The sequence below is a fragment of the Sceloporus occidentalis genome, unplaced genomic scaffold (genome assembly GCF_023333645.1).
Source record: "Sceloporus occidentalis isolate IW3139 unplaced genomic scaffold, rSceOcc1.0.p SCAF_2, whole genome shotgun sequence".
NCBI lineage: Eukaryota > Metazoa > Chordata > Lepidosauria > Squamata > Phrynosomatidae > Sceloporus > Sceloporus occidentalis.
The window spans coordinates 130,379,696-130,403,733 of NW_028316982.1; the positions used below are offsets into that span (position 1 = coordinate 130,379,696).

At 38.7% G+C, this 24,038-nt stretch overlaps 2 protein-coding genes across 3 annotated transcripts in view; one reads left to right on the forward strand and one right to left on the reverse strand.

The window, feature by feature from the left end:
• Positions 1-24,038, reverse strand: part of GTF2F2 (general transcription factor IIF subunit 2) — a 91,469-nt gene that overhangs the window by 39,253 nt on the left and 28,178 nt on the right. Inside the window, exons 5-6 of one of the 2 annotated variants that reach the window (XM_089510989.1) lie at positions 20,680-20,718; positions 3,508-3,589 (exon numbers count right to left, since the gene is read on the reverse strand). In XM_089510989.1, the coding sequence (XP_089367115.1) occupies positions 3,508-3,589; positions 20,680-20,718 (121 nt within the window). The remainder of the gene's footprint in view (positions 1-3,507; positions 3,590-20,679; positions 20,719-24,038) is intronic. The other variant, XM_089510990.1, reaches the window with a different exon arrangement.
• LOC149319045 (BTB/POZ domain-containing protein KCTD4-like) lies at positions 6,242-7,523 on the forward strand. Its single transcript, XM_089510988.1, has one exon. It carries the CDS (start codon positions 6,295-6,297, stop codon positions 7,183-7,185), a length of 891 nt encoding a protein of 296 aa, XP_089367114.1. The 5' UTR covers positions 6,242-6,294; the 3' UTR covers positions 7,186-7,523.

Sequence of the window (24,038 nt, forward strand, 5' to 3'; positions counted from 1 at the left end):
CTGCTAATGGAGCAACTCCAAGGCACTAGATATTGCTAATGTACTGTATATACTCGACTATAAGTCGACTTCATGTATAAGTTGAGAACACGTTTTGGGGCCAAGATTATGGATAGTGTCAAAGAACTTACAAAATTCTAGCAGGCATAATTTATACTAAAGACTGAATGGATGAGAGAACAGAGGGAGGTCAGTGCTTCCAGGACAGATTACACTCTTGTCTCTCACCAAGGGACAGTTCCTTTTTTTATGAGTTAAAATACAGTAGTTACATTGACCCATGGATAAGTTGGCTCAAGTTTTTTGGGGTCAATTTTTAAACTAAAATTTGACTAAAAATACTTATACATGAGTATATACAGTAATTTAAACTGTCGTAGAATCACAGAGTTGGAAGGGTCCCCGCAAGTCATCAAGTCTAACCATCGGCTCAGTGCAAGAGCTCCAGCTAGAGCATCCCCAGCCAATAACTGTCTAGATGTTTTTTGAAGACATCCAGAGAAAGAGAGCCCACCATCTCCCTAGGTAATTGGTTCCACTGCCAAACAGCTCTTACTGTAAAAAAAAAATTCTGCTGTAACTTAAACAATTAAACTTTGTCCTATCCTCCGGGGCAGCAGAGAACTAATCTGCACTCTCCTCTCTGTGACAGCCCTTTAGCTATTTAGAGTACAATCATTTTGCCCCTCAGTCTTCTCTCCAAACTGAACACGACCTGCTCCTTCAACCTTTCCTCATGTTTTGGTCTCCATAATGTTTTGTTCTTAGAATGCTGTAACCAGAAAAAGTCAACTTGGGTTTCTCAAAAACAAGTCATGCCAGATTAATCTCAGAGAGAAAGGCTGGCCAGCTCCACCAGGCCTGGCCTAAGGTAAGAAGACAAGCCCTCCCTCTTTGCCATCTGACATTATATAGCCTCAAAGGGACAGAAAGGCCGGCCAGCTTAATCAGGCCTGGCCTAAAATAATAAGAAGAGCAGTCCTTCCAGTATATCTGTGATGGTCCAGGCCTCGGAGAGAGAGAAGAACTTCTTCCTCTTCCCACTGCCATTCCCTTCTCCTTTTGTGTCATTTATTTTTTAGCTTGTAAACCTGAGGGCAGGGAAATGTCTCTGAGGGCCTTTCTGGCTAAAGAGGGGTATAAATACAGTAAATAAATAAATAAATATCTTGTTTCTTTTCCCCCCGATAAAATTATCAGCTTGGGAGATGAAGGGAATGCTGTGGATGTAACATATTTTGATTTCAGTAAGGCCTTTGACAAAGTTCCCCATAATATTCTTGCAAACAAGCTAGTAAAATGTGAGCAAGACAATACTGTACAACTGTTAGGTGGATTAGTAATTGGTTGACTGGCCAAACCCAAAGGGTGATCAGCAATAGCTCCTCTTCATTTTGGGGAGAAGTGACCAGTGGTGTGCCACAGGGTTCTGTCCTGGGCCCAGTGCTATTCAACATCTTTATCAATGACTTGGATAAAAGAATAGAAGGCATGCTTATTAAACCTGCAGATGACAGGGAGAAATGTAGGATACTTCACTTGGGCAGTAAAAATGAAATGCACATATACAGAATGGACAATACCTGGCTTGACAACAGTATGTGAGAAAGGGACCTAGGAGTCTTAGCAGACCACAAGTGGAACAGTGTGAAGCAGCTAAAAAAGTGAATGTGATTCTCTGCGGCATCATTGGAAGTATAGTGTCTCAACTGAGGGAGGTAATAGTACCACTCTATTCTGCTTTGGTCAGGCTTCACCTGGAATACTTTATCCAGTGCTGTGCACTACAATTCAAAAAGGATGTTGACATGCTGGAGCATGCCCAAAGGAGAACAACCAAAATAGTCAAAGGTCTGGAAACCATGCTCTATAGAGAGCGACTTAGGGAGCTGGGTATGTTTAATCTGGAGAATAGAAGGTTAAGAGGTGATATGACAGTCCTGTTTAAATATCTGAAAGGATGTCATATTGAGGATGGAGCAAGTTTGTTTTCTGCAGCTCCAGAGAATAGGCCACAGAGCAATCGATTCAAACAAGATAACAGATTCCAGCTGAATATTAGGAAGAACTTCCTGTCAGTAAGAGCTGTTCAACAGTGGAATACACTACCTCCGAGTGTGGTAGAAACTCCTGCTTTGGAGGGTTTTAAACATAGGCTGGATGGCTGTCTGTTGGGGGTGCTTTGATTGTGTAATCCTACATGGCAGGGGATTGGACTGAATGGCCTCTTCCAACTTCTAACTATGGTTCTATTAATGCATGTTAAAATATTATTTGCCTTCTTTGCTGCAGCATCATATTGCTGGCTCATGTTCAATTTAGGATCAATAATAATCCCAAGGGCCTGTTCACATACAGTACTGCTAAGACAAGTATCCCCTACCCTATAAGTGTGTGTTTGATTTTTGCAGCCTAAATATACATTTTTGTATTTGTCTCTGTTGACTTTCATTCTATTAATTTCTGCTCAATTTTCTAGCTTAGTTCTGGTTCTAGTTCCTTTTCAATTCTTTTCCTGTCTTTCTCCCTGTTTTGTATCACGTGTAAACTGGATAAGGATTCTCTGTAACCCATCATCTAAGTCACTGATAAAAGAGCTTTGGCCCCAGGACAGAAACTTGCAGCACTCTGCTTGAGACTTCCCTTCAGTTTGAAGTGCAGTCATGGATAATGACTCTTTGAACACAGTTTCCAAACCAGTTACGGAGCCAACTGACAGCACATACAAAACAGCTCTAATCTGTAGGGAAGAACGAACAGTGCAACACTGCAGCACTGGAGGGGCCATAAGGACACCAGACCCAGCTACTACACAACCAGATCCACCATTTTTCTTGCTCCATGGCAGGAGTGCCATATCTTTAGGTATCCATATCACACACATTCAAAATGTTAGGCACAGCATGGCAATGGACTTATTCCTTATTAGAATGTATGTCCAGATCAGAGGGAGTGTGAAGTAGTGTGCCAAAAATGGGGGCAGGAGAGTGCCAGCTGGAAGATCTTATCCATTGCATGGCACCAGTTACCTGGGCAGCTCTACCAGGCAAGGCAAAGCATAATGGCCTGGTCACCATGGTGATAGGGACTCAGATGCTTCACAATAACCTAGCAAACCTCTCAAAAATATGCAGACTGAAGCAAACTCCTTAAATCTAAGGAAGGAGTAAGTAAAGAAGGATTTTCCATTTAGTTCAGTGCAAACAGGCACAAGACTGAACACAAGGAGGAAGAGAAGTTATGTAGAATGTTACTTAACTTCCTTTCACTCACAATCTGAAACCCATTTGGGGTGGGTGAACTAGGGCAAAAGAGTGGAGTTTCCCAAGCCCCTTCCCAAGAATACAGCAAACGGAGTACAAGAGTGTGAATTAGAGAACAGCCAGAAGGTTGTGCTTGACAAAATTCTATGGAACACACTGCAGGATGCTTTTTTCTAAATCCTAGATACGTACATTATTTCAAGCTACCACACAACAGATTTAATGAACATAAGAAGAGGCTCACCTTTTCAATTTCATATAGTTTTCACTGGCTGCAGGCCTGCATTCTGCACGCTGGACCACTATTCCTTCCAGTGACAGTTTCTCTTGAACAAAAGGAGATCCAAATGAGCAACAAGAATCACAAAAAGATGGAAGTTGATCATTTTATTTATTTATAATTCTATTTATGCTTCAAAATTAACTGGTCTCTCTATACACGCTACTCAATTGTTTTTTCAAAATTGTTTTATTTTTATAATACAAATCAGTTCAATCAATTACGAGAAACGCAGTATCAGCTTATTAATAACACATGACCTTGTATTTTATGTTATCATTAGTCTAGTATAATATTGTCGATTTATTCCATTTATACCCCACCTTTCAATATAAAAGGCCACGATGGCTTATAATCTATAGCGAGCACACATGGTTAAAATGGCAACTAACAGATTTTGAAAAATAATAAATTACAAATGTCTAAAGTATGTTCAATTCAAACAAGCAGCAAAAAAAAAAAAGACAAAGCAAACACTGGCATGTTCCCTAAAAGCTTTTGGAAATGTATTTGCTTTTTAATACTTGCCTGAAAGATAAGACAACCAGATCTCCAAAGGAGGAGTTTCATTAAGAGGTTGCCACTACCAAGAAACTCTGCCATGTGTGATAGCCATAGAGAGCCACACAACTCTGGAATACCACAAGCATAGGTTCCCTGACTTATCTTAAATTCCAGATAGTACTGCTGAATGCATTCCTTTACATATGTAAGTTCTGAAGCATTAGAAAATTTGTACCCTAATATTATACACCTTGAATGTGGCAGCCAATACAGATATTTCAGAACATGTTGAATATGTTCATTTGATTTGCCAACACAAAGAAAAAACTATTTCCAAATGTCCTCAAAAGACTGCATCCTTTTCCTCTTTGAATAGATTCTCCCAGTGCATCTGCTCTTCCAGTATTGCTCCACTACAAGCATTGTTATTCCTAGCCTCATGCAGATTAACTTCAGCATATGATATTGTTCTGCTAGTCCAAGAGGATTTAGTAGCAATTAAACTCATGCAACCAACATAACTCACTAACAGGATTGTGCTCTTAGTCCCTACAATGAATCATGTTGAAAATACACACTGGAATGAATATATGATTTACAGCTTTTAAAACTATGGTTTCAGATCAGCTAGTTGAAGTTCTAATATTATTTTTTCTATTAGGCACTGTATAATATTGTACTTTTTATATTGTTTTATGCTGGCCGTAATAAATTTCATTTCGGTATTATATCTGTATACAGTCATCTCCATTCGTTTCTCAAGACAACAAACTAAAAAAAAAAATTAACATGGCTGAAGAGTTTGCAAATGTCCATTATATGACTGAGGATTTTGAATCCAAGAACTATTGGATTTACTGTTAATTGTACAGATTGCATCATTCTTATATATTCTGGCCAGCTCTGCATCCTTCCCCACAACACTTTGTCTCTTGGTGTAGAGGTATTCGTTTCTCTTATACACAGGAGGAAGATGTCAGATAGCAGATATACAGTACATGCACCTGTAATCCTGGAAAAAGAGCAGTAATGCTAGTATATAACTGGTGAAGCTGACACCAGTTGAAAATTAATTGTGTGAATAATAACTGTTCCTTCAATGTTTGTATCTTCTGTCATGGATGGGCTAACTTAAACATTAAGACAAGGACTATAATAACACTACAGCATATCTTTGCTACCAAATTATTCTCTAATGCTGGGACATATGCCAGGAACGTTCCAAGTACTCTTTTAAAAGGATGTGTATATAGGAGACTGAAAGTGTTAATTCTTATTCTTGCTGTGGAATGCAAAGCTGCAGACCCTGCCCTTCTCAATTCAGCATCCTCTCGAAGCAACTAGACATCCACATTTGCACAGTTCCTTTTGTTTTCTATATTGCTGTAAATATTTGCAAAAAGGCAGAACACATTTTTAAAGACACGTTTATTAAAAAAAAGACCTCAGCCATAGCTCCTATGCACAGAAAGGAAGCAGCGTTTTCAGTGGCATCTTGCAATATTTTTTCTCCATAACTGAAGTGTTGCTAAGCTGTAATATTATGTGATATCCAAAGATTTGTTACACACCTGCCTGTTCTCTTTCGCACAGAGACAGTGCTTTTTTAAACTGAGAATAAATTAATCTGTCAAATATCTCTATATTAATTAAAACCAGTATAATAACAATTAGTCATCCCTTCTCAAGATTTCTTAGAAAAAAATATATTCTAAGAAAGCACACCTAAACTCTTTGTTCTCATGTTGAACATTTTACCACATAAATGGATTATATATAAACCAATGCCTTTAAGAAATGCCTTTAAATGTGATTTTAATTAGATAATACAGAAACTATTATCTCTACACACAAGGTGCAAAATCTCAGCATAATGATGAAACCCTTTGAAAATTACTAAATGAATTAAGTTTCAGGGGATCATTGTTTGTAATCTGTAAAAAAAATTATTTCACAACAAAGTTATAGAGATGGATTTTTCAAACCTCTCGTAATTTTAAAATCATATATTTGAGCTTAAATTACCCAGGTAACCGTTAAATTTCTTTCCCCATAAAACAAAAAGATCCCTTCATAATTTCAGCTCTTGGGACTCCAATGGAAAAATAACGAGAATCACTTTCTTCCCAGCCATCCTCTTGCCCTTATACAGTTAAATGCAAATGTGTGCCTTCCAGTCATGCTCCCAATACCACACTGCATACATAGCTTCTACGCCACCTACTGCAAAACTGTGCTGACGAGCTCATGCAACGCTCAGAGCACTCCCATTCTATCATTATTCTGGAGCTGAATAAAGGTGCTTTAAGCAGAAATCGCAATACGAAGCAAAACAAGACAAAGGCAAGAAAGGCATTCTTAAGAATGGAGCCCAAAACAAACAGGCGTGAAACGGAGAACGGCAAAAAAAGCAACGACCCGGAAGGCACCGATCAAGGCAAGAACTGTAAAATGTCTCCAGTTACTCTCAATGTTGGTGGATATTTGTATGTTACGCAAATGCAAACACTAACCAAGTATCCAGACTCCTTTTTGGAAAGAGTTGTAAATGGGAAAATTCTATGTCCGTCCGATGCTGAAGGCCATTATTTCATAGACAGGGATGGTCTGCTCTTTAGGCATGTTCTGAACTTCTTACGGAATGGAGAGCTGCTTCTACCAGAGGGATTTAAAGAAAACCAACTTCTGGCACAAGAGGCAGAATTCTTTCAGCTTAAAGTGTTAGCTGATGCAGTGAAATCCAGGTGGGAGAAGGAGCAGCTTGCATCCAGAGAGACTACCTTTCTAGAAATAACAGACAGCCATGACCGTTCACAGGGCCTTCGGATTTTTTGCAATGCTCCTGATTTCATAACAAAAATAAAATCTCGCATTGTTTTGGTGTCCAAAAGCAGGCTGGATGGCTTTCCAGAGGAGTTTTCAATTTCTTCCAACATCATTCAGTTTAAATACTTCATAAAGTCAGAAAATGGAACTCGGCTTGTTTTGAAGGAAGATAATACTTTTGTTTGCACCCTGGAAACTCTTAAATTTGAAGCTATTATGATGGCACTAAAGTGTGGATTTAGGTTGCTGACCAGTCTGGATTGTACCAAGGGGTCAATTGTTCACAGTGATGCACTTCATTTTATCAAGTAATTACTTCTCTCAATAGACAAAAGGCCACAAGCATGCAGCCTGTAAATCTCATTAAACTTCAAGACATCGCAAAATGATCTCACCAGCTCTGTACAACACAGAGCACTGCTGCTAATGAATAAATGTGAGTTAATGGTATGTAAACTGTAACATCCATCGCTAAGTTCTTTGTGCCTAAATTTAATAAAAAATACTAGTGAATATGATAAAAAATAAGAGTGAATGCAAAAGCTATTTGCATCTATTTTTCCTCTCCTGTCTCTCTTACAGAAAATCTAGCTAAAATGTTAATGTGCTTTTGTGGCTAAATACATCCTGATTTTCAGATGGAAATTAACTCTGGGGTTTTATTACTTAATTTAAATGTAAAGCATACTGAAATTCTACAACTCAGTGGAATTAAAGAAGGTAAATTGCAATGTCTACTTGGTTTTAACAAGCATTACAGGAAATTTTACATCCTTTAAATCTGAGACTATCATATTTTGAGCTACAGAACTAGAGGACTGAAACAGACCAAAATGCCATCTAATCCATTATCCTGCCAAAAGGATTCAGTCCCATACAGATCAACATACACAGTATATTCTACACAGTAAAATTCAGTCATGACTAGGTGGGGTTCCAGTGAGAAAAGATATCCACCATTTTTACATGTAGTAGTTCCTTGTCTTTCAGGAAATACTTGATCATGGTAAAACTGTAACAGCTACATTTAGGACTGAATACCCAGAACTTTATCCAGAGAGGGCATTAGCAGAGCCCAATGACTGATGAATCAGACTCCAAATGTCCAGCTTCAAGTAGCCTACCTGTTGATTTTTCCCCCCAGGGACTAAGTTTCTGTTCTGAAGATAATGTGATTTACTATATAATTAATGATGTCTAACTCTATTAACAGTTTCACATAACTGTTGGAACAAAAACAAACGCCCCAACATGGCATTTTCACTCTTTACACAAAGGGTTTACTTTGCAGGATGTAATATTGCAATCTTCCATTTTATCAGCATAAAGGTTGAAACTAATACACCAAAGCCAACATGTGAATTTATTATGCATTTCTTAGGGTATACCCACACTGCAGAATTAAAGCGGCTTGACACCACTACAACAACGTCCATGACTCTATCTTACAAGATTCTGTGATTTGTAGTTTTGATGGAGCTCTCTGACAGACCAGGCTGAATATCTCACCAAACTAGCAATCCCAGGATTCTGTAGGACAGAATCATGCAATTAAAGTGGTGTCAAACTGCTTTAATCTGCAGTGTGGATTTACCCTTAAAGTTATTTGTAAATCTCGCTGTTCAAAACAGAAATCCTTTCAAGGATGCAAACACAAAAATGAAAGTTGATTAATCCCAATAATATTTAATGCACCAAATCATCAGGATTCTTCTTATAGAGCAACTAGTAGTAAATAGCTGCCATGGGTGGGGGAAGTCCACCTGGAGCAGTTTCTACAACCTTCCTTCTATGCCTCCTCCCTCTCTCTCAGAATCTCCTCTTATCCTCAAGTGGCAGGTATAACATTTTAAGCATTCAGTGAAGTGGAATCTAGTCCTGGGAAACTTATGACACAATAAATGTGTAAGTCATTAAGGGGCCACAAGACACTTTGTTAGTTTTCTGCAACAGACTAACACAACTTCTCCTCTGGAAACTGATCCAGTAGATCATAATTGTAATATTTTGGTTTAAAACAGGTTCTGATTAAAGGCAGGCAGATTTTTAAAATAAAGTTTGCATGTTTCTGAAACCGAGCTATAAAATTCTTTGAACAGGTAGCATATGTAAACACAGTACCAGCCAACAATTATGCCTAAATGGTTTCTGCAAGTGGGAAAATTACATCCAGTACCTTAGTATCAGCATGCCAGAGTGGTGTAGTGGTCTGAGTGTTGAACTAGGACTCTGGAGATCAGGGTTCAAATCCCGGTTTGGCCATAGAAATCCACTGGGTGACCATGGGCAAGTCACACTCTCTCAGCTTCAAAGGATGGCAATGGCAACCCCCCTCTGAAGAAACGTGCCAAGAAAACCCCATTACAGGGTCGCCTTGGGGTCTCCATAAGTCTGAAATAACTTGAAGGCACACAACAACAGTACTACACAGAACATTAACTCCTAACAAGTTATTAAAATCCTCATTATCATTTATAGGTGCTTTGGACAACTCAAAGCACTACTCATATGTAATGCTGCAATTCTTACAACTCTGTAAGGTATTGCCCATATTATTACTACACATATGAGATGGTGTGCTGAGTGGGAGAAGAAACATTTCGCCTGAAGGCTACTCACTGAATTTGTAACACAAAAGAGAAACTCACAAGCTGGTTTCTCAATGGGTAGCTAAGTCTCTTTGCCACTATGCTATCAAATGTTCATCTTACATGACATAAGCATCTCATTGCAGCTGCCACCGCCAATCTCCCCAATATCAATACTAATGCACTTCATATGTTTACCATGAAAGACCTAGGGATTTGAAGTATATTAATTAATATTCACATCCTAAATGAAGTAAGAGGATATGGCCACTCAAGACACCTGTAAAAGAAAAGGAGACCAGCTATGCGACTCTACACTCTACTTCCAGACTTTATTGAGTAAACTACATTTGGACAAAAGTATGTATGTTTTCCTGTGCAAAAAATTCCTACAGGAAAAGATTGGGTTTGCTATAGGATACTGTACAGGAAAACTACAAGCTGTTTTTTCCATGCAGGAATCAGGTATTCATACAAATTGCATAAACTTTACATAAACATACAATTCAGCAGAGAAACACATAATGTAGTTTTCTTGCATGTATGTCCTGAGCAAACAGGATTTGGTATACTTTGCACAAAATAATTCCCCCACTCATGTTTTCTGTACCAAAAATTGTGTATTTTTGTACAAATTAGTTTTTCCTAAGGAACTCCTCTACACAGTGATAGAAAGCAATGCAATATTCACATAGACTTGGATGAAAATCACTGAAATCAATTGTACTTTGAAGAAGGAATGATAGAAGCAAAGATTTACATTCCTACATAATAGAGGGAAGAAGGGATACAGATACAGAAACCTGGAAGAGTCTCTGCTATGTGTGTGTCAATGTGTACATTTGAATTAGGTATATCTGGATTAAGGTTGATATATGCTACATTTGTAATTTTCACTAGAGAGAACAGAAAGGATTGGGAAAAGTTGTCAAAGATTGAGGAACGAAGCCTGTTGATATATAATGTTGGGTGCCTACAAATTATGCTTTGCAACTTCAGGAGCCAGTCTCAAGACTAGCAAAAGTTCCTGCTTCATACTCTTTCCAGAGCTATTACAAATTCTCTTCTCCCTAAACAGTAGTCTGGCATTATATTTCTTGCTAAGGTTAAAACCAACATGGGAAGAGATGGCAGCACTGGTGCTTGACAAAGAAAGCACATATTTCCAATTCTGGACACAGAAATGTATACAGCAGCATGCAGGATGGAGGGGGATGTCAGGGGCTGCACACTGGAGCTGGGAGACAGATAATCTGGAGATTAGTGAGTATGTAAAGCATCAGTGAGAACAGAAGAGCTTTGCTTGACAATAGTTTTGTGCCCTTCTTGCACTCTACATTTTTCATTTCTTTCTATCATTATAGCATATGTGGTGTAATTAATGCAAGACTAACTTAGTGTTAAGGAATCTTATTTCTTTGAAAAGTGAAGTCTTTGCTTGTCAGGATTCACACAATAATGCCCCCAGGGATATATGTGTTCTTTGCTCTGCTCCCTGGTTATAAGAACAGTTTCTGCCAATATTGCTACACAGCCCGCCTGGATTCCAAAGGGACCCATGACTCTCCAAAGAAAGATTAAGGTCTATGACAGGAAGCATAAAAAATGTGTAGTGCATGAACCACTCCTGCCACTCATGTCTGAAAAGCACTGATTCATTTACTATACTTTACTTTACTTACCTCTGAACTTACTAGACCTTGGCTTATGGCTACACTTTAAACAGAATGAAGGTGAAGAATGCTCTGAAAAAGCTCCATTGAAAATGGAACACTTCACTATTTCTTCCATCCATACACACACCAGAAAACAAAAACACACCATTTCCACAGACATGTATGCCATACGAGGTTCTAATCTGTCTGTTCCGCAGTGTGCTTGTTTTCTATGTGTAGGAGGGTTGTAGGAATAAAACAAAACATGTAGAGAACTCCAACATTATGACTCCACCCCAACTGTAATTTGAAGTGCCCAGGAAGGCAACGAAATGTACTTTTCCACTGAAAATACAGCCCAGTACTAAGAAAAGTCTCAAGTAAGAGACAACATATCAAAGTGAAACAAGACTTCAACAGCTACTGTTCTGAAGTAGCTGTATATGCAGATGCTACAAACAGGAAAAGTCAGCCTATTCTACATTTGACATCCAACGAGCAGCAACTACTCTGAAGAGAGCCTCTGAATACTAACAATTTTTTAGCCTCACTGATGTCTAAGCATGTTTGGAAGGGTGGCATTTTGACCTGATTCTGAAGTACTGAAGTCTTGCATACTCATTGTCTCTCAGCGTTAAACTACTTCAAAGGGCTGTTTTGAGAGTAAAATGGGGTGCACACATGCATGCTGCTCTCTACACCTTAGCAGAATGTTACAAATGCAACAAACATGACAAACAGAAGTAACTCAAAACTCCGAAAATCTTGGTATAAGGAGGAGATCCACCATATAATATCTTTGGAGGCCTTTAAGAAGGCAATAAAAACGGATCTCTTCTGGCAGGCCTTCCCAAATTGACCTCCTCAAAATGTTCACTCTCCAGTTGCATAGCTGTTCCCACCGGACTGTGATCGTGATTGATTTTATTGACTATTTTATTGGGAGCATTTTATTAGGAATTGTTGTTTTAACTCTATTTTAGGGTGGGAGGGAGATAGGGAATTAGGATTTGATATGTCTTGCTATGTTTTTAACTTGTGGCTTGTTGTATTCTATTTTTATTGTTCTTATAAATAAATAAATAAATAAATAAATAAATAAATAAATAATTTTTTTATTTATATACCGCTTTTCTAAAAAAATCAAAGCGGTTAACAACAAGTGCAATTCACAACAATAAAGCAACATCAAACATTAAAAACATCTACATCATCTCATAAGCAACAATAACATCAACAGCAATAAAAACCAAAACATGTTATGTTTGTTGTTACCCGCCTCGATCCAATACAGGGAGAGGCAGGATATAAATTATTATTATTATTATTATTATTATTATTATTATTTTGACATTTTTTTTAAATATTTCCAATCCATTTGTATTTTTTGCTAACTACATTGTGAAAATATTTGTATAATTATGTGGGTCAGAATTATTCTATTAAAATTAAAACCTTGTTGTTTCAGAATTTTTAGTTGTCTCCTAGACCAGTGCTTCCCAGGCTTTCCAATACAGGGCACTAGCCTTTTCCTCCCAAGTGTGCCAAGGACCAGCACTACATTTGGGCTCACTGGCAAGAATTTATTTTTGCTTGCAACTCCCAGGAACCAGTGGCCAACAGCTCACAGACCAGCATTAGTCCATGGCCCACTTTTGGGTAGTACCTGCTTATACCTTATTTTGTGCATTCAGAAGAGTAACAGTACCACCCTCTATATTCTGTGCATAATTGGCCTTCTTTTCTGGTTTTTCTGTGCCTGTGTTGGGCTAGAAGTAATGTGGAGCCAAGAATATCAATTATCAACCTTGTTTTTATCATTGTGAATGTGACTCTTGAATTACATGAAGGCCACATGAAACTATACCCCCAAAAATGCAGTAAACATACATAACAAGATCTACAGATGAGGCAGTATCTTTTTAATCAAACATTCACGAATAGGTTATGTGGCAGACTGCACCTTCATTAAACACAATAACTATTCTAACGAATCACAAGGAGCTCTACTTCCTATGCTGTCAAAAAGTGACTATGTATGCAGAAAATATGGAGGAGGGTGTTGCTCATAATGTGTCACATCATCCATTTTCTCTGAACAAGTTTGTACTTAACTATCAGTTATAATGATGCCATGATTAGATTTTAAAGTGACTGCATGGCATTAAGATGACAAACAATGCCTTAAGTTTGCTATTCAATTATTAAGAGAAAGTAAGCATCCTCTACAAGTTCTGAACTAGCATTGATAGCTATCCTGACAAAATCATGGCAGAAACGCACAGATATTGCACCCATGCTCCCCAAACAGAAAATAGTAGCGTTTTCAACTGCACCTGACTTTCTCACACGCCTCACACTCATGCAAAAGAAAATTGACAAGACACCACCGAAATTCCTGCCCCATTGATGCAACACTAGGGCACTCACAGAGAGGTGGGCAAGAAGGACCTCAGAAGACATTCAACCACTTTGTCCCTTCATTTTGACTGAACCTGACCAATTTGTGATCCACCAGAGAAATTAAAATCAACTCAGAGACTCTGTCTGCTTCTTGGACTTCCCACTTACTTGAGCCTACAGGAACAGTGGATTATTAAATACTGGCAGGGTCATGAACATACAGCCAGTGGATTGAATCTTGGTATTATTTGAATTTGATTTTTACAGGATGGCAAAACACATAAATTGTACCCCCTCGACAATCAAGCAAGTGATTATTATTAGAATATTATTATTAGAATAATAGAGAAAAGGCAAGTACAGTGTGCCCGCGTATGCTTTCAGCATATGCTGAAAGCAGCGCTGCTTCTTCCGGTGCCATGCACCAGAAGAAACAATGGTGCATGCATGCCCGTGGCGTGCGTGCACCACAGGCGCCGCGCACTGCCACGAGCATGAGCCCCATTACTGGTAATGGGGCTTGAGCATGCACGTTTTTTGTTTTACGCAGGGGATCCATTCCGGAACACACACACACCCCTGCGGGCACACTGTAATACTGGTGCATCTCAGTTTTCTAAACAGTGGTTTCAAAAACAATGAAGAAGCACTCCTTCAGCACTCCTTTTTTCTTTCCTATTGTGAAAACATAGCAGAAACCATGGTTTAAAGGGTGGTTTCTGATTCTGGATGGATTATAATTAAATCAGGAAAGCCACTAAAAAGTAATGTATGTGAAAAAGGAGACAGAAGGAAGTAGCCTTTAGTTCATTTGATGAAGATCTGGAGGATTACCAAATGGAGCCTTTGATTAAAATGTACAATATGGTAATTAGAGGAGGGAAAAGCATGTGCGTAACAAATGGCAGGGGGAGCACACATTCTCCCCTAAACCAAGGAGACAAATGTTCCCTTTCAAATATGTTACTGTCTACACTGACTTCAGACCTCAGAACCCAGCTGCCATGCTTAGCACTGGGGGGAAAAAGAATTATTATTCATTTGACAGACTATAGCCTGAAGCAAAATTAATCCACTCTCAGATTCAACTCCCAACTTGATCTGAAGGATTCATGTTATTTAAGCAGTCTGCTTGGCAGGGGGTGGGGGTGGGGTGTCATTCTTAAGCGAGGGGACTAAAGACAATAATTTTAAAATATGCTTTCATGTGTCCATTAAGCTTTACTTTGTACATGGTAGGGTCAGTTCTGGAAACATATTGAGAAAGAAGGAGTGATTAAACAGGAGGGTCTGATCTGTGACTGGCAAAATAAAGCTGACCCCAGATTATCTAGTATCTTGACTAAATAAAGCACAGTACAACCGCAGTCTAGCAGGAGAAAAATCACCATAAACAATATTGTACAGTCTGCCCTTCCTTTATGTGGGGGATCTGTTCCAGACTTCCCCACATAAAGGGAATTCCACCTATGATCGAGCCCCATTTAAATGAATGGGGCTCGTGCACATGGTGGCACAGCGGCGCAATGGCACACGAATGCCACAGGTGCATGCCCCATTATCCCTTATGGGACACGCCGCCCCATTCTCTCAGCGTGGCTTTCAGCATTTGCTGAAAGCCACGTAAAGTGTGCCCACGTATGACACAGGTGCACTGTACAATACTGTACAGTACATAACAATTCTCTTGCAATACAAGGTAGGCACCAGAATGACATGGTGTTTTGAGTGTTGGATTAAAATACTAGGAGAGCATGATCTGAATCTCCACTCAGCTCTGGAAATGCACTGAGTGACCTTAGACAGTTCACACACTCGCAGCCTTAGAGGAAGGAAATGGCAAATCTTCCTGATATAGTAGTCATGATATAGTCAAATTAATGACACAAAAAAGCAACAAAAAAACAAAGTAGGCACAACCCATGGAGCAAATATGGCTTAGAACAAAATTGCTTAAAATCTTATCCAGTACATATATGCCACTCCAAAGCTGTTCATTTCAAAGTACTCGGGTGAAAATTCACAGATTATATTAATATTATATTAAGCTTATTTCTCTTGATGAACAAAGGACTAAATCATCTATGATGTGATTTTTAATTTACAGGTAGTGAAGCAACAAAGCCAATAGGAGGGGGGGGGGAAGTACTACACAGATAGGAGGGGGAAATGATTAATTTTGCCTGTTATACCCTGTCACATTCTGTCACAACCTTTAGGAAATTTGATGTGAAAGCCTGGGATCAACATATAGTATTTACTCATGTTGCAAGCCAAACAACTGTCTGTTCTCCTGTCCTGAGGGTGACCTAATGGGATATGCATAAGTAACAGCTCAGCCTCTTTGAAATCCCATTACACTACAACTGCATGGACAGTCCATCCAGGAAAATCTGCTGGTTGAAATTCAGACTTTTGGTAGCTTTTCCTAGAATACAAATGTAAACAGACACATGTGCTTTCAGTTACCTTTAAACAAAAATCTTACAGCAAATAAGGAAAATATGGGAAGTCATCTTTACAAGTGGATAGGAAAGCCTATTCAGATTATTTATTCAGAAACCAGTAACATAATGTTGACGTTCAAGAACTGGTTCCTTCAAGCTGTATTTTAGCCTTCCATCAAAGCTTATTCAAGCTTGTAATATTGTACTTCTTTTCAATTTTGTAAGCTGAATATAAGTTGATAGATGGACATATTTTACAAATGTAACATATAGTACATTAAAACTGCTTACCAACTACCTGTGAGCCTCCCTCTCCCCAATTAACTGTTGTGGCATCATGAAGCTATATGGGCATTCTCACAGCTCAGGAGGAAATGGTAAACAACAGAACATTGTCAAATAATGCTGCTTTTGTAAGGAACCGAAAGGACAGTTTGGCTGGGAAAATCTTCGGCAAGCATATAAGAGCGAGAAATCCTCTGTGGTTTTGAAAGAACTGAAGCAGGCTTAGAAACTGAAGGCTGGGCAGCTAAAAAGAAAAATGGCTGAACAGATAGAAGAGTGAAAGGACATATAACACAACTCGCAAGGTGAATGAAGGGAGAATATGGTAGTGTGTGTAAGAGATGATTAAATTATAATTAATTAACGAAACTAAGGTAACAAGGAAACAATTTTGGTCAATAATAAACACATACACTTGATACTTTCCAGGGGCACAACATTCCACCATTTTTTTGGCAGGTATGCTCCCTGGATGTCTGGTAAGAGGGAAAGGAGAAGCCATTGGGGTAGGGGCCTTAGGAAGACAGGATTAAATTTCACATATTTCTGTTGCTCCGGCGTTTACTCTCCATTTCTCCAGAAGATAAAATTTCCAAAACCAAAATAAGGAGGCGAACCTCAAAAATTACTAGAACATACTTTACTGATACACTTCAGAAAGGACAGAATGCAATTGATGGAAACACCATTGATTCATGCTCCAATTGTGCAGGAAGAATGGACACCCTTCTTCCCATGCAGTTTATGTCTGGCAAAGTACTATCAGTGGAAGGAAGTTACGATTGTGGCAGTAGATTTATTTACTCGTCTGTAACTGTTCCATATTCATAATCACTACTTAATCACAAGTGTGACACTATTGCCACAATTATTAGAAAACACAGATACACTTTATTGGCAATCAGCTGCACAGGGAGAAGAAGATTCATTCTCTGCCAGTGACCAGAGCACTGAGGCTTCTGTTGGGTTTAGAGAGGTGGAGCCAGGAGAGGTTACTTAGCTACTGACTGTTCAAAATATCTGTAGATAAAACATAACTGGAATGTTAGGCTACCATGCAAATGGCATCACTTGAGAACTGCCCACAGTCCAACAATCTAACTATAAACTCTGTTAGACTGAAAGCTAAGTACAGGTATTCACTAATACAGGGTATTTTTAATCTTCCTACAGATCATAAGGGAAGAATAAATAGATATAAGGCTTCCCTCCTGGACTGCAGAGCCATTATCTTCCTTCAGACTAAACACTATGGGTTTTGGCTAGCTTCCTCTTACTTTGCAAGATCTGCTTACACTGAAGCACTTACTGTGTTGCATAAACCTGTAATGAGGTATCAGCTCCCTGCACAACATTGTGAGAGTTCAACAACCCACCAAGTAAGTGATGCTTCCCTTCTGCTCCCATACACCAAATTCAGAGTCTCCTCATGTTCATGCTGGGCCCTTCAAGGTTTGGTCCTGGGCCAAGTGTTGTTTAACATCTTTATAAATGACTTAGATGATGGAAAGAAGTCATGCTTATCAAATTCGCAGATGACACCAAATTAGGGAAGCTAATATGCCTTGGGATAGGAACATAATTCAAAATGACCTTGACAGATTAGATTGCTGAATCACAACTAACAAAATCAAATTCAACAGAGATAAATGTAAGATACTACATCTAGGCAGGAAAAATGAAATTCACAAATACAGGATAGGTGACATCTCTCTTGAAAGCACTAAATGTGAAAAAGATCTAGGAGTTGTAGTAGACCACAGGTTAAGCATGAGTCAACAGTGTGACGTAGCAGGCAAAAAAGCCAATAGAATTCTGGGCTACATTAACAGGAGTATAGAGTCCAAACCAAGAAAAGAGTAGTGCCACTCTATTCTGCTTTGGCCAGACCTCATCTGGCATACTGTATCCAGAACTGGGCACTTTAGTCCAAGAAGGCTATCAACAAGCTGGAATGTATCCAGAGAAGGGTGACCAAAGTGATCAAAAGCTGGGAAACTAAGGAACAGCTGAAGGAGCTGGGCATGTTTAGCTTGAAGAAGAAAAGACTGAGAGATGTCATTATAGCTATCTTTCAAATAATGTCAAGTAGATGGAGCAAGCTTGTTTTTGGTACTCCAGAGACGAGAACACAAATCAATGGATCCAAATTACAAGAAAAGATTCCATCTAAACATTAGGAAGAACTTCTTGATTGGAAGAGCTGATTGACAGTGGACTAGATTGCTTCAGAGAGTGGTGCACTCTCCATCCAACTCTGATATTCTCAAAGGTGCTACAAGATCCCTTTGCATACTGATTTTCCAGACTAGAACAGCTATGTCTTTGAATTCTATGATTCATCTGGGGTTTTTTTCCACTCTCAGGTAAGTAATGTGTTGTTGACAGAAACACATTCCTTTGTGCATAAAAACCTGAGATCTCCAAAACGTAATGGAAGCCAGGGCAGGCTTTTACAAGAAAAACACTGTGGCATCATACTGAGTATGAAACAAGCAATTATCGTCACTTAAAGACATATTCCATGCAGTCACTCTCACTGTGCAGAGTATCACCCATCTCATGTTGTAGCCAAGCAAGAACATGAACAATACCATGCACACAGGCTTCTGCACATTTCTGAGATTTGGCAACAGTCTTATCATAAGATTAAAGCCTATAGGAGACCAGTTCAAGGAACAATCCTAAAATGAAAGTTTGGTCAAAGGGCTTTTGGTAATAATAGAAGTGCAGCTGCAGTTGTGGAGGGGGTGATGCATTGACAAGATGGTAAACAAACTTCCAGAGGTCCCATAGAAAACTTGCAGGTGTCCTGCTGAGAATGGGAAGGAAATCCAACCATGTTGGGATTGGCTCTGAATAGTCTCAAATACACCCGACCCAAACGGCCATTATATCTGCCTGTCTTGCCCTAACAAAGTTAATTATCTTCCACTGTAGTCAATGGAAAGGAAAAGAGAATAATACAAAACAGAACAGAAGGGAAAAGAAAATTTATTTCCTCACAAACTTGTTACTATCCTCTCACATACTTTCCACTCTAAGTGCAATTTGATATTAAGAGCTCTGGACATGACAGTCATTTTGCCATGATTTTCCCATGCCTACAACACATATATGCACATGCACACATCCATAGTTAATTACTGTTAAGCTTATTGTTTTTAAGAGTAACTCTTTGCTTTCTCCTTGTTCAAAATTAAAATACCCTTTAATTGCTTTTTTCCCCAAAGTATTACAAGCTGAACCAAACATATCTATGTAGTGAGTCCACACGTGTCTCTTAATGACAAAAGTAACTAAAAGAGTTACAGTAGTAACTCCATAAAAGGAATGAAAATATCCCTAGTTATATTATGGTTGTAATTTCAGTTAATTCTGACATAGTCATTGGAGAAAAGAATTATTTATATATAGCCCATTACTTCCAAGCTCTGCCTGTTAGTGTCTCAAATATCATAATGTCAGGGTTAGTTTGTTCATGCCCACACTTTGCATTCTAGTATAGGCAGTTTCATATCTCACTGTTTCTTATCATACAACTAAATATAATTTTTGAAATTCTGGCAAAATTAAAATCTCTTGTTACTGCAGTCATAAAATATGAAGGCCCAAATTCAAATGCTTGTCCAAACAAAAGTGGACACGCTGAATCAGAGCAAATTTGGTAACTCAATACTTCAGTATATTCCATGGATTCAGTATGTCTACTTTAAAGCAAATATAATAAGATAAAAAACATGTATCACAAACTGTACAACACATATAATAGCATTTCAAAAGAAACAGTGTCACTGAATATTTCCAGAATGAGACTTCATAATAGATGAAAAGAAATCATAGTTATCATGAAGTAATCATGAAAACAGATCCTAGTAAAAGCATGCTGCTTGTCTTAGTTTTATACGGAACACAACATGGCTTCACTGAACAATATGAAAATAAGAACTTGGAATTTAAAAGGGAGAATAATTGCTGGCATGTCATTTTGAATATATGTTCTTAATTTCTTTTTTAATGCCCTATAATGCTAATCATCTTAATGCGTGGGAAACTTTACTAATAAAGGTGTATATATGTGTGTGTACCTGACTCCCTCCAAATAGCTCCAAGACCATGAAAGATTAACACTTGAACTCTGATAAGCATACCAAGAGAACCTAGAAGTGTGCATCTTGGGGTTATTTGGTTTTCCTAATGGGTTAATAAATTTCAATTCATTTAAATCTATATTTAGCTTGCAGTACTATCTTCTGTTTGTAGGTAGCATTTGTTGAGCTGGGGAGAAGTTAGTGAGGCCTGGCATATTTATTTTTCCAGAGGGCCTCCATGTGGCCCTGAGGGGTAGAGTGGAGGAAAAACATGTTAAAGACTGGAAATGAAAGTTTCTTTATTAGTTTCACAATTAAGATTACACAAAACACTTACCGCTATTGCTGCTCTCAGATTTTTCATCGGTCTGGCACTCTGGAAACAACAATAAAGTAAGGGTAAGGACTTCATGACTTTCAATACTAAGAGAATTATTACTGTTAAGTCTATTTTATGAAATGTTATAAACTGTCATTAGTCTAGGGTCTGCATTATATAAGCACTGTCAGTCAAGCCTGACCCATCTGGGACATTCAATACACCTCATGCTTGAAGCCTTTCCCCAACACAGTGGGAAGATTCAAGTCTCACAACAAAACTATCAAGCATGGGTGAAGCAGTGATTAATGAGTACCACTGCAACTCTTTCCTTGGACTATGAGTTGTGCTGCAAAATTAGTATCGTTCTCTTTAGACTATTGGGGACAACTGGTCATTGGCCAGCCAGCCATTCTGAATATCCTTTTGTATCAGAGACTCTCTTGCTGTGCTCGATGACTAAAAGCTTTGTGCTCTATTTCTACCAGCTTAGAAAAGGATACATAAGATGCAGAAGGCAAATCATGTAGGGAGGAAGATGGAAAGGCCAAGCATGTGCAATCAGGTACAGAGAGAAACTGAGAACTGGGGCTGCAGAGAGACTTTGTGACCAATTAGAAAAAAAGAGGGTAACTATTCACTATACAGACAGCAAGCAAGCAAGAATGACTAAGGAAGATTTAATTCTGCAGAGACTGGATAGTATGCTACCAGATGAAAGAGGAAAACAGGGCTAAGAGCCAGGATGATCAGCACTAATCAATATACCTAATAGTAAGGGACTATGTAAGCTGCAGTTCAAAAATATCCAGAGGACCACAGCTACTCGCCCTAGTAAAGAGAGAAGAGGTTTTCATAAACACCCCCCCCCCATTAAATGGTAAGACTGTTCATTTTTATGCACACTGAATATTTTAAAAATATGGACAGGCGAGTTCAATCAGGCGAGCCATACCTCCTGCTTAAAGCAATCAAGGCCTGTTACAGACAGCCAAAATAAAGCTGCTTCGAGTCACAGTGGAGCTATGCTGATTCAATGATGCATGCGTCCTAAGAGTCCAGAAGTTGCACCAAAACCACGCTCCAGCCCTAAGGACTGGAGCGTGGCTTTGGTGTGGCTTCTGGACTCTTAGGACGCATGCATCATTAAAACAGCATAGCTCCACTGTGACTCGAAGCAGCTTTATTTTGGCTGTCTGTAACAGGTCCAAGTCTAGAAAAAGGCCTACCATTTTGTCTGCTTTTTGTGATTATTGGGGCTTTCGTTAACAAAAGATGCTTTCCCAAAAGTACTCTAGCAGTGGGGCCTTTTGCGTTTATAAATATATAGAAGTGGCCCTCTGAGTGACTGAATTATAAACCTCTCTGCATTAAAGTAAAGGCAAGTTTCAAGTATTTAAAAAGAGGTATTTTATACAGAAGAGTCAATAATATAAGGAAGATGCACAGAGTGTCTTCTGTTACTAGTCAATTAAGATAAAGAGAATCTTCGAGATGCTTCTGAGGAAAAGTTTTAAAAAGCCTCCATCCAACGCAAGGCATGAGTCTGCCAGAGTCTGCCTTTGTCTACCTTTTAGAGCTGTCTGCCCTAAGGCAGATCTTAAGGCGCTGGTAGAGCTGGACAATGGAGTCCAGGCTCCCAGCTGTCCAGAAACATCAAGGACTACAAATCCCATCTGAGCTGTAAGTAAGATTAAGAACATGTACTAGTTAGTGGCATTAGGATTTTTGGTATTTTACTGGCTTGGCTGAAATGACTGTATCCTGTAACTTACATTCTCTGTGCTTGTAGGACAGGGGGTCCTACATGTACTGATATCATTTGCTCTAGAACTCCTTAATTAGAATAAAACTTTTCTTTAAAGTTAAAAAAGAAGCTATGAAGTGTGGATGGGTCTTCCAAAGAGCCCTGGGTTTAAGTATCTTACTAAACTCAAAATGAAAAAAACAACCATTGGCATACTTTCCATCATACAGGGCAATGGTAGATAATTTCCCATTCTTGGTACTGACAAAATGAATTAAGAATCCCAGCCCACATGATCTCATGGACAGCAGAATGTCTAACTCCAAGTTCTGCTCTTGAACTAGCCCTCCACCTTATTGGAGAAACTGCCTCTAAAAGACACATAGCACAAAAGTCAGGGAACAGCAGACACAGTGGAAGAAAAAGGAGTGCATGATACAGCATGTCACTGAAGAGCAAACTAAAAATATGGATTAAATTCAGCAGGGATTAAATTCTCAATTCCAATCCATCTAATATATATACAGACCAGAGCTTAGAATTAATTTGCTAATTAACTGATGTTACTGATTGATCAGATTTTCCAGGTCTAACTCACTAGATTTCCCAATTTAACACTGAATTAAAAGATATGCTTTAGTTGATTAGGCCACAGGAGCATGACTCTCCTTCTGTCATATTCAACACAACAGGAAGATTGGCTGCCTCAAAAAAAATATTAGAAGTGGAATAAATGTAGCACATGGTTCTGCTATTAGGCAGATTAATCTGTGCGATTTCTTTGGGAAGTGAGGGAGATGGGGAGAGAAAGAAGTTTCTGAAGCCTAAGTAAGAGCAGAAGAGTTGGGTTTGTGTAGCAAAAGAGCAGTTTGAGAAAGTAGAAAAAGGAGGAAAGTGAGTCTTAAGAGTGGAATGGGGATAGAGAAGGTGAGTCATTTGCTTGCTGAGCAGGAGACCAAGCAGGAAGTCAGACATTTTAAGTGTGAGAGGCAGGTGTTCCCTTCCATCCGGCCTGTATAGAAAGAAAACGTCTGGAATCTTTCTAGGGATATGGGTGTATTATTACTCACTTCAGTAAATTTTCCTCCCGTAATTATTATACACTGGCCAGGTTTCTATTCTATATTATAGTATAGATGCAATCTTGTCTACTATTTTGACTGAGTTGAAATTTATCCCTTTGTAATCTTGTTCATGCACTGCAATGTACTTGGATAATTAGACAAAAGGTTTTTAACAACTTCATCTCCCATTTCTTTGTCTCATGGCTGCTTCCACTTCCCTGCCCTTCTTTATCTGTTTACCCATTACCCTCCTCATCTGCCTTCATTTTACTCGCTCCTTTTAATTGTGCAATTATGATAAGATGTATCAGGGAAGAATGGGCTTCTTGGATACCTGGCCATTAAAACTAAAGATACAACAGAATGAATTTGGGATCCCTGTTTCCTAAATGCAAAACATGTGCCCTACCACTGATCTTTGCACACCATGCTTCTTGATTAAACTCTCAAAATATTTCTGATTAAGAATCACAATTTTGATTCACTTTGTAGCTACCGTATATACTCAACTATAAGTCGACCTCATGTATAAGTCGTGGGCAGGTTTTAGGGCCAAAATTATGGAT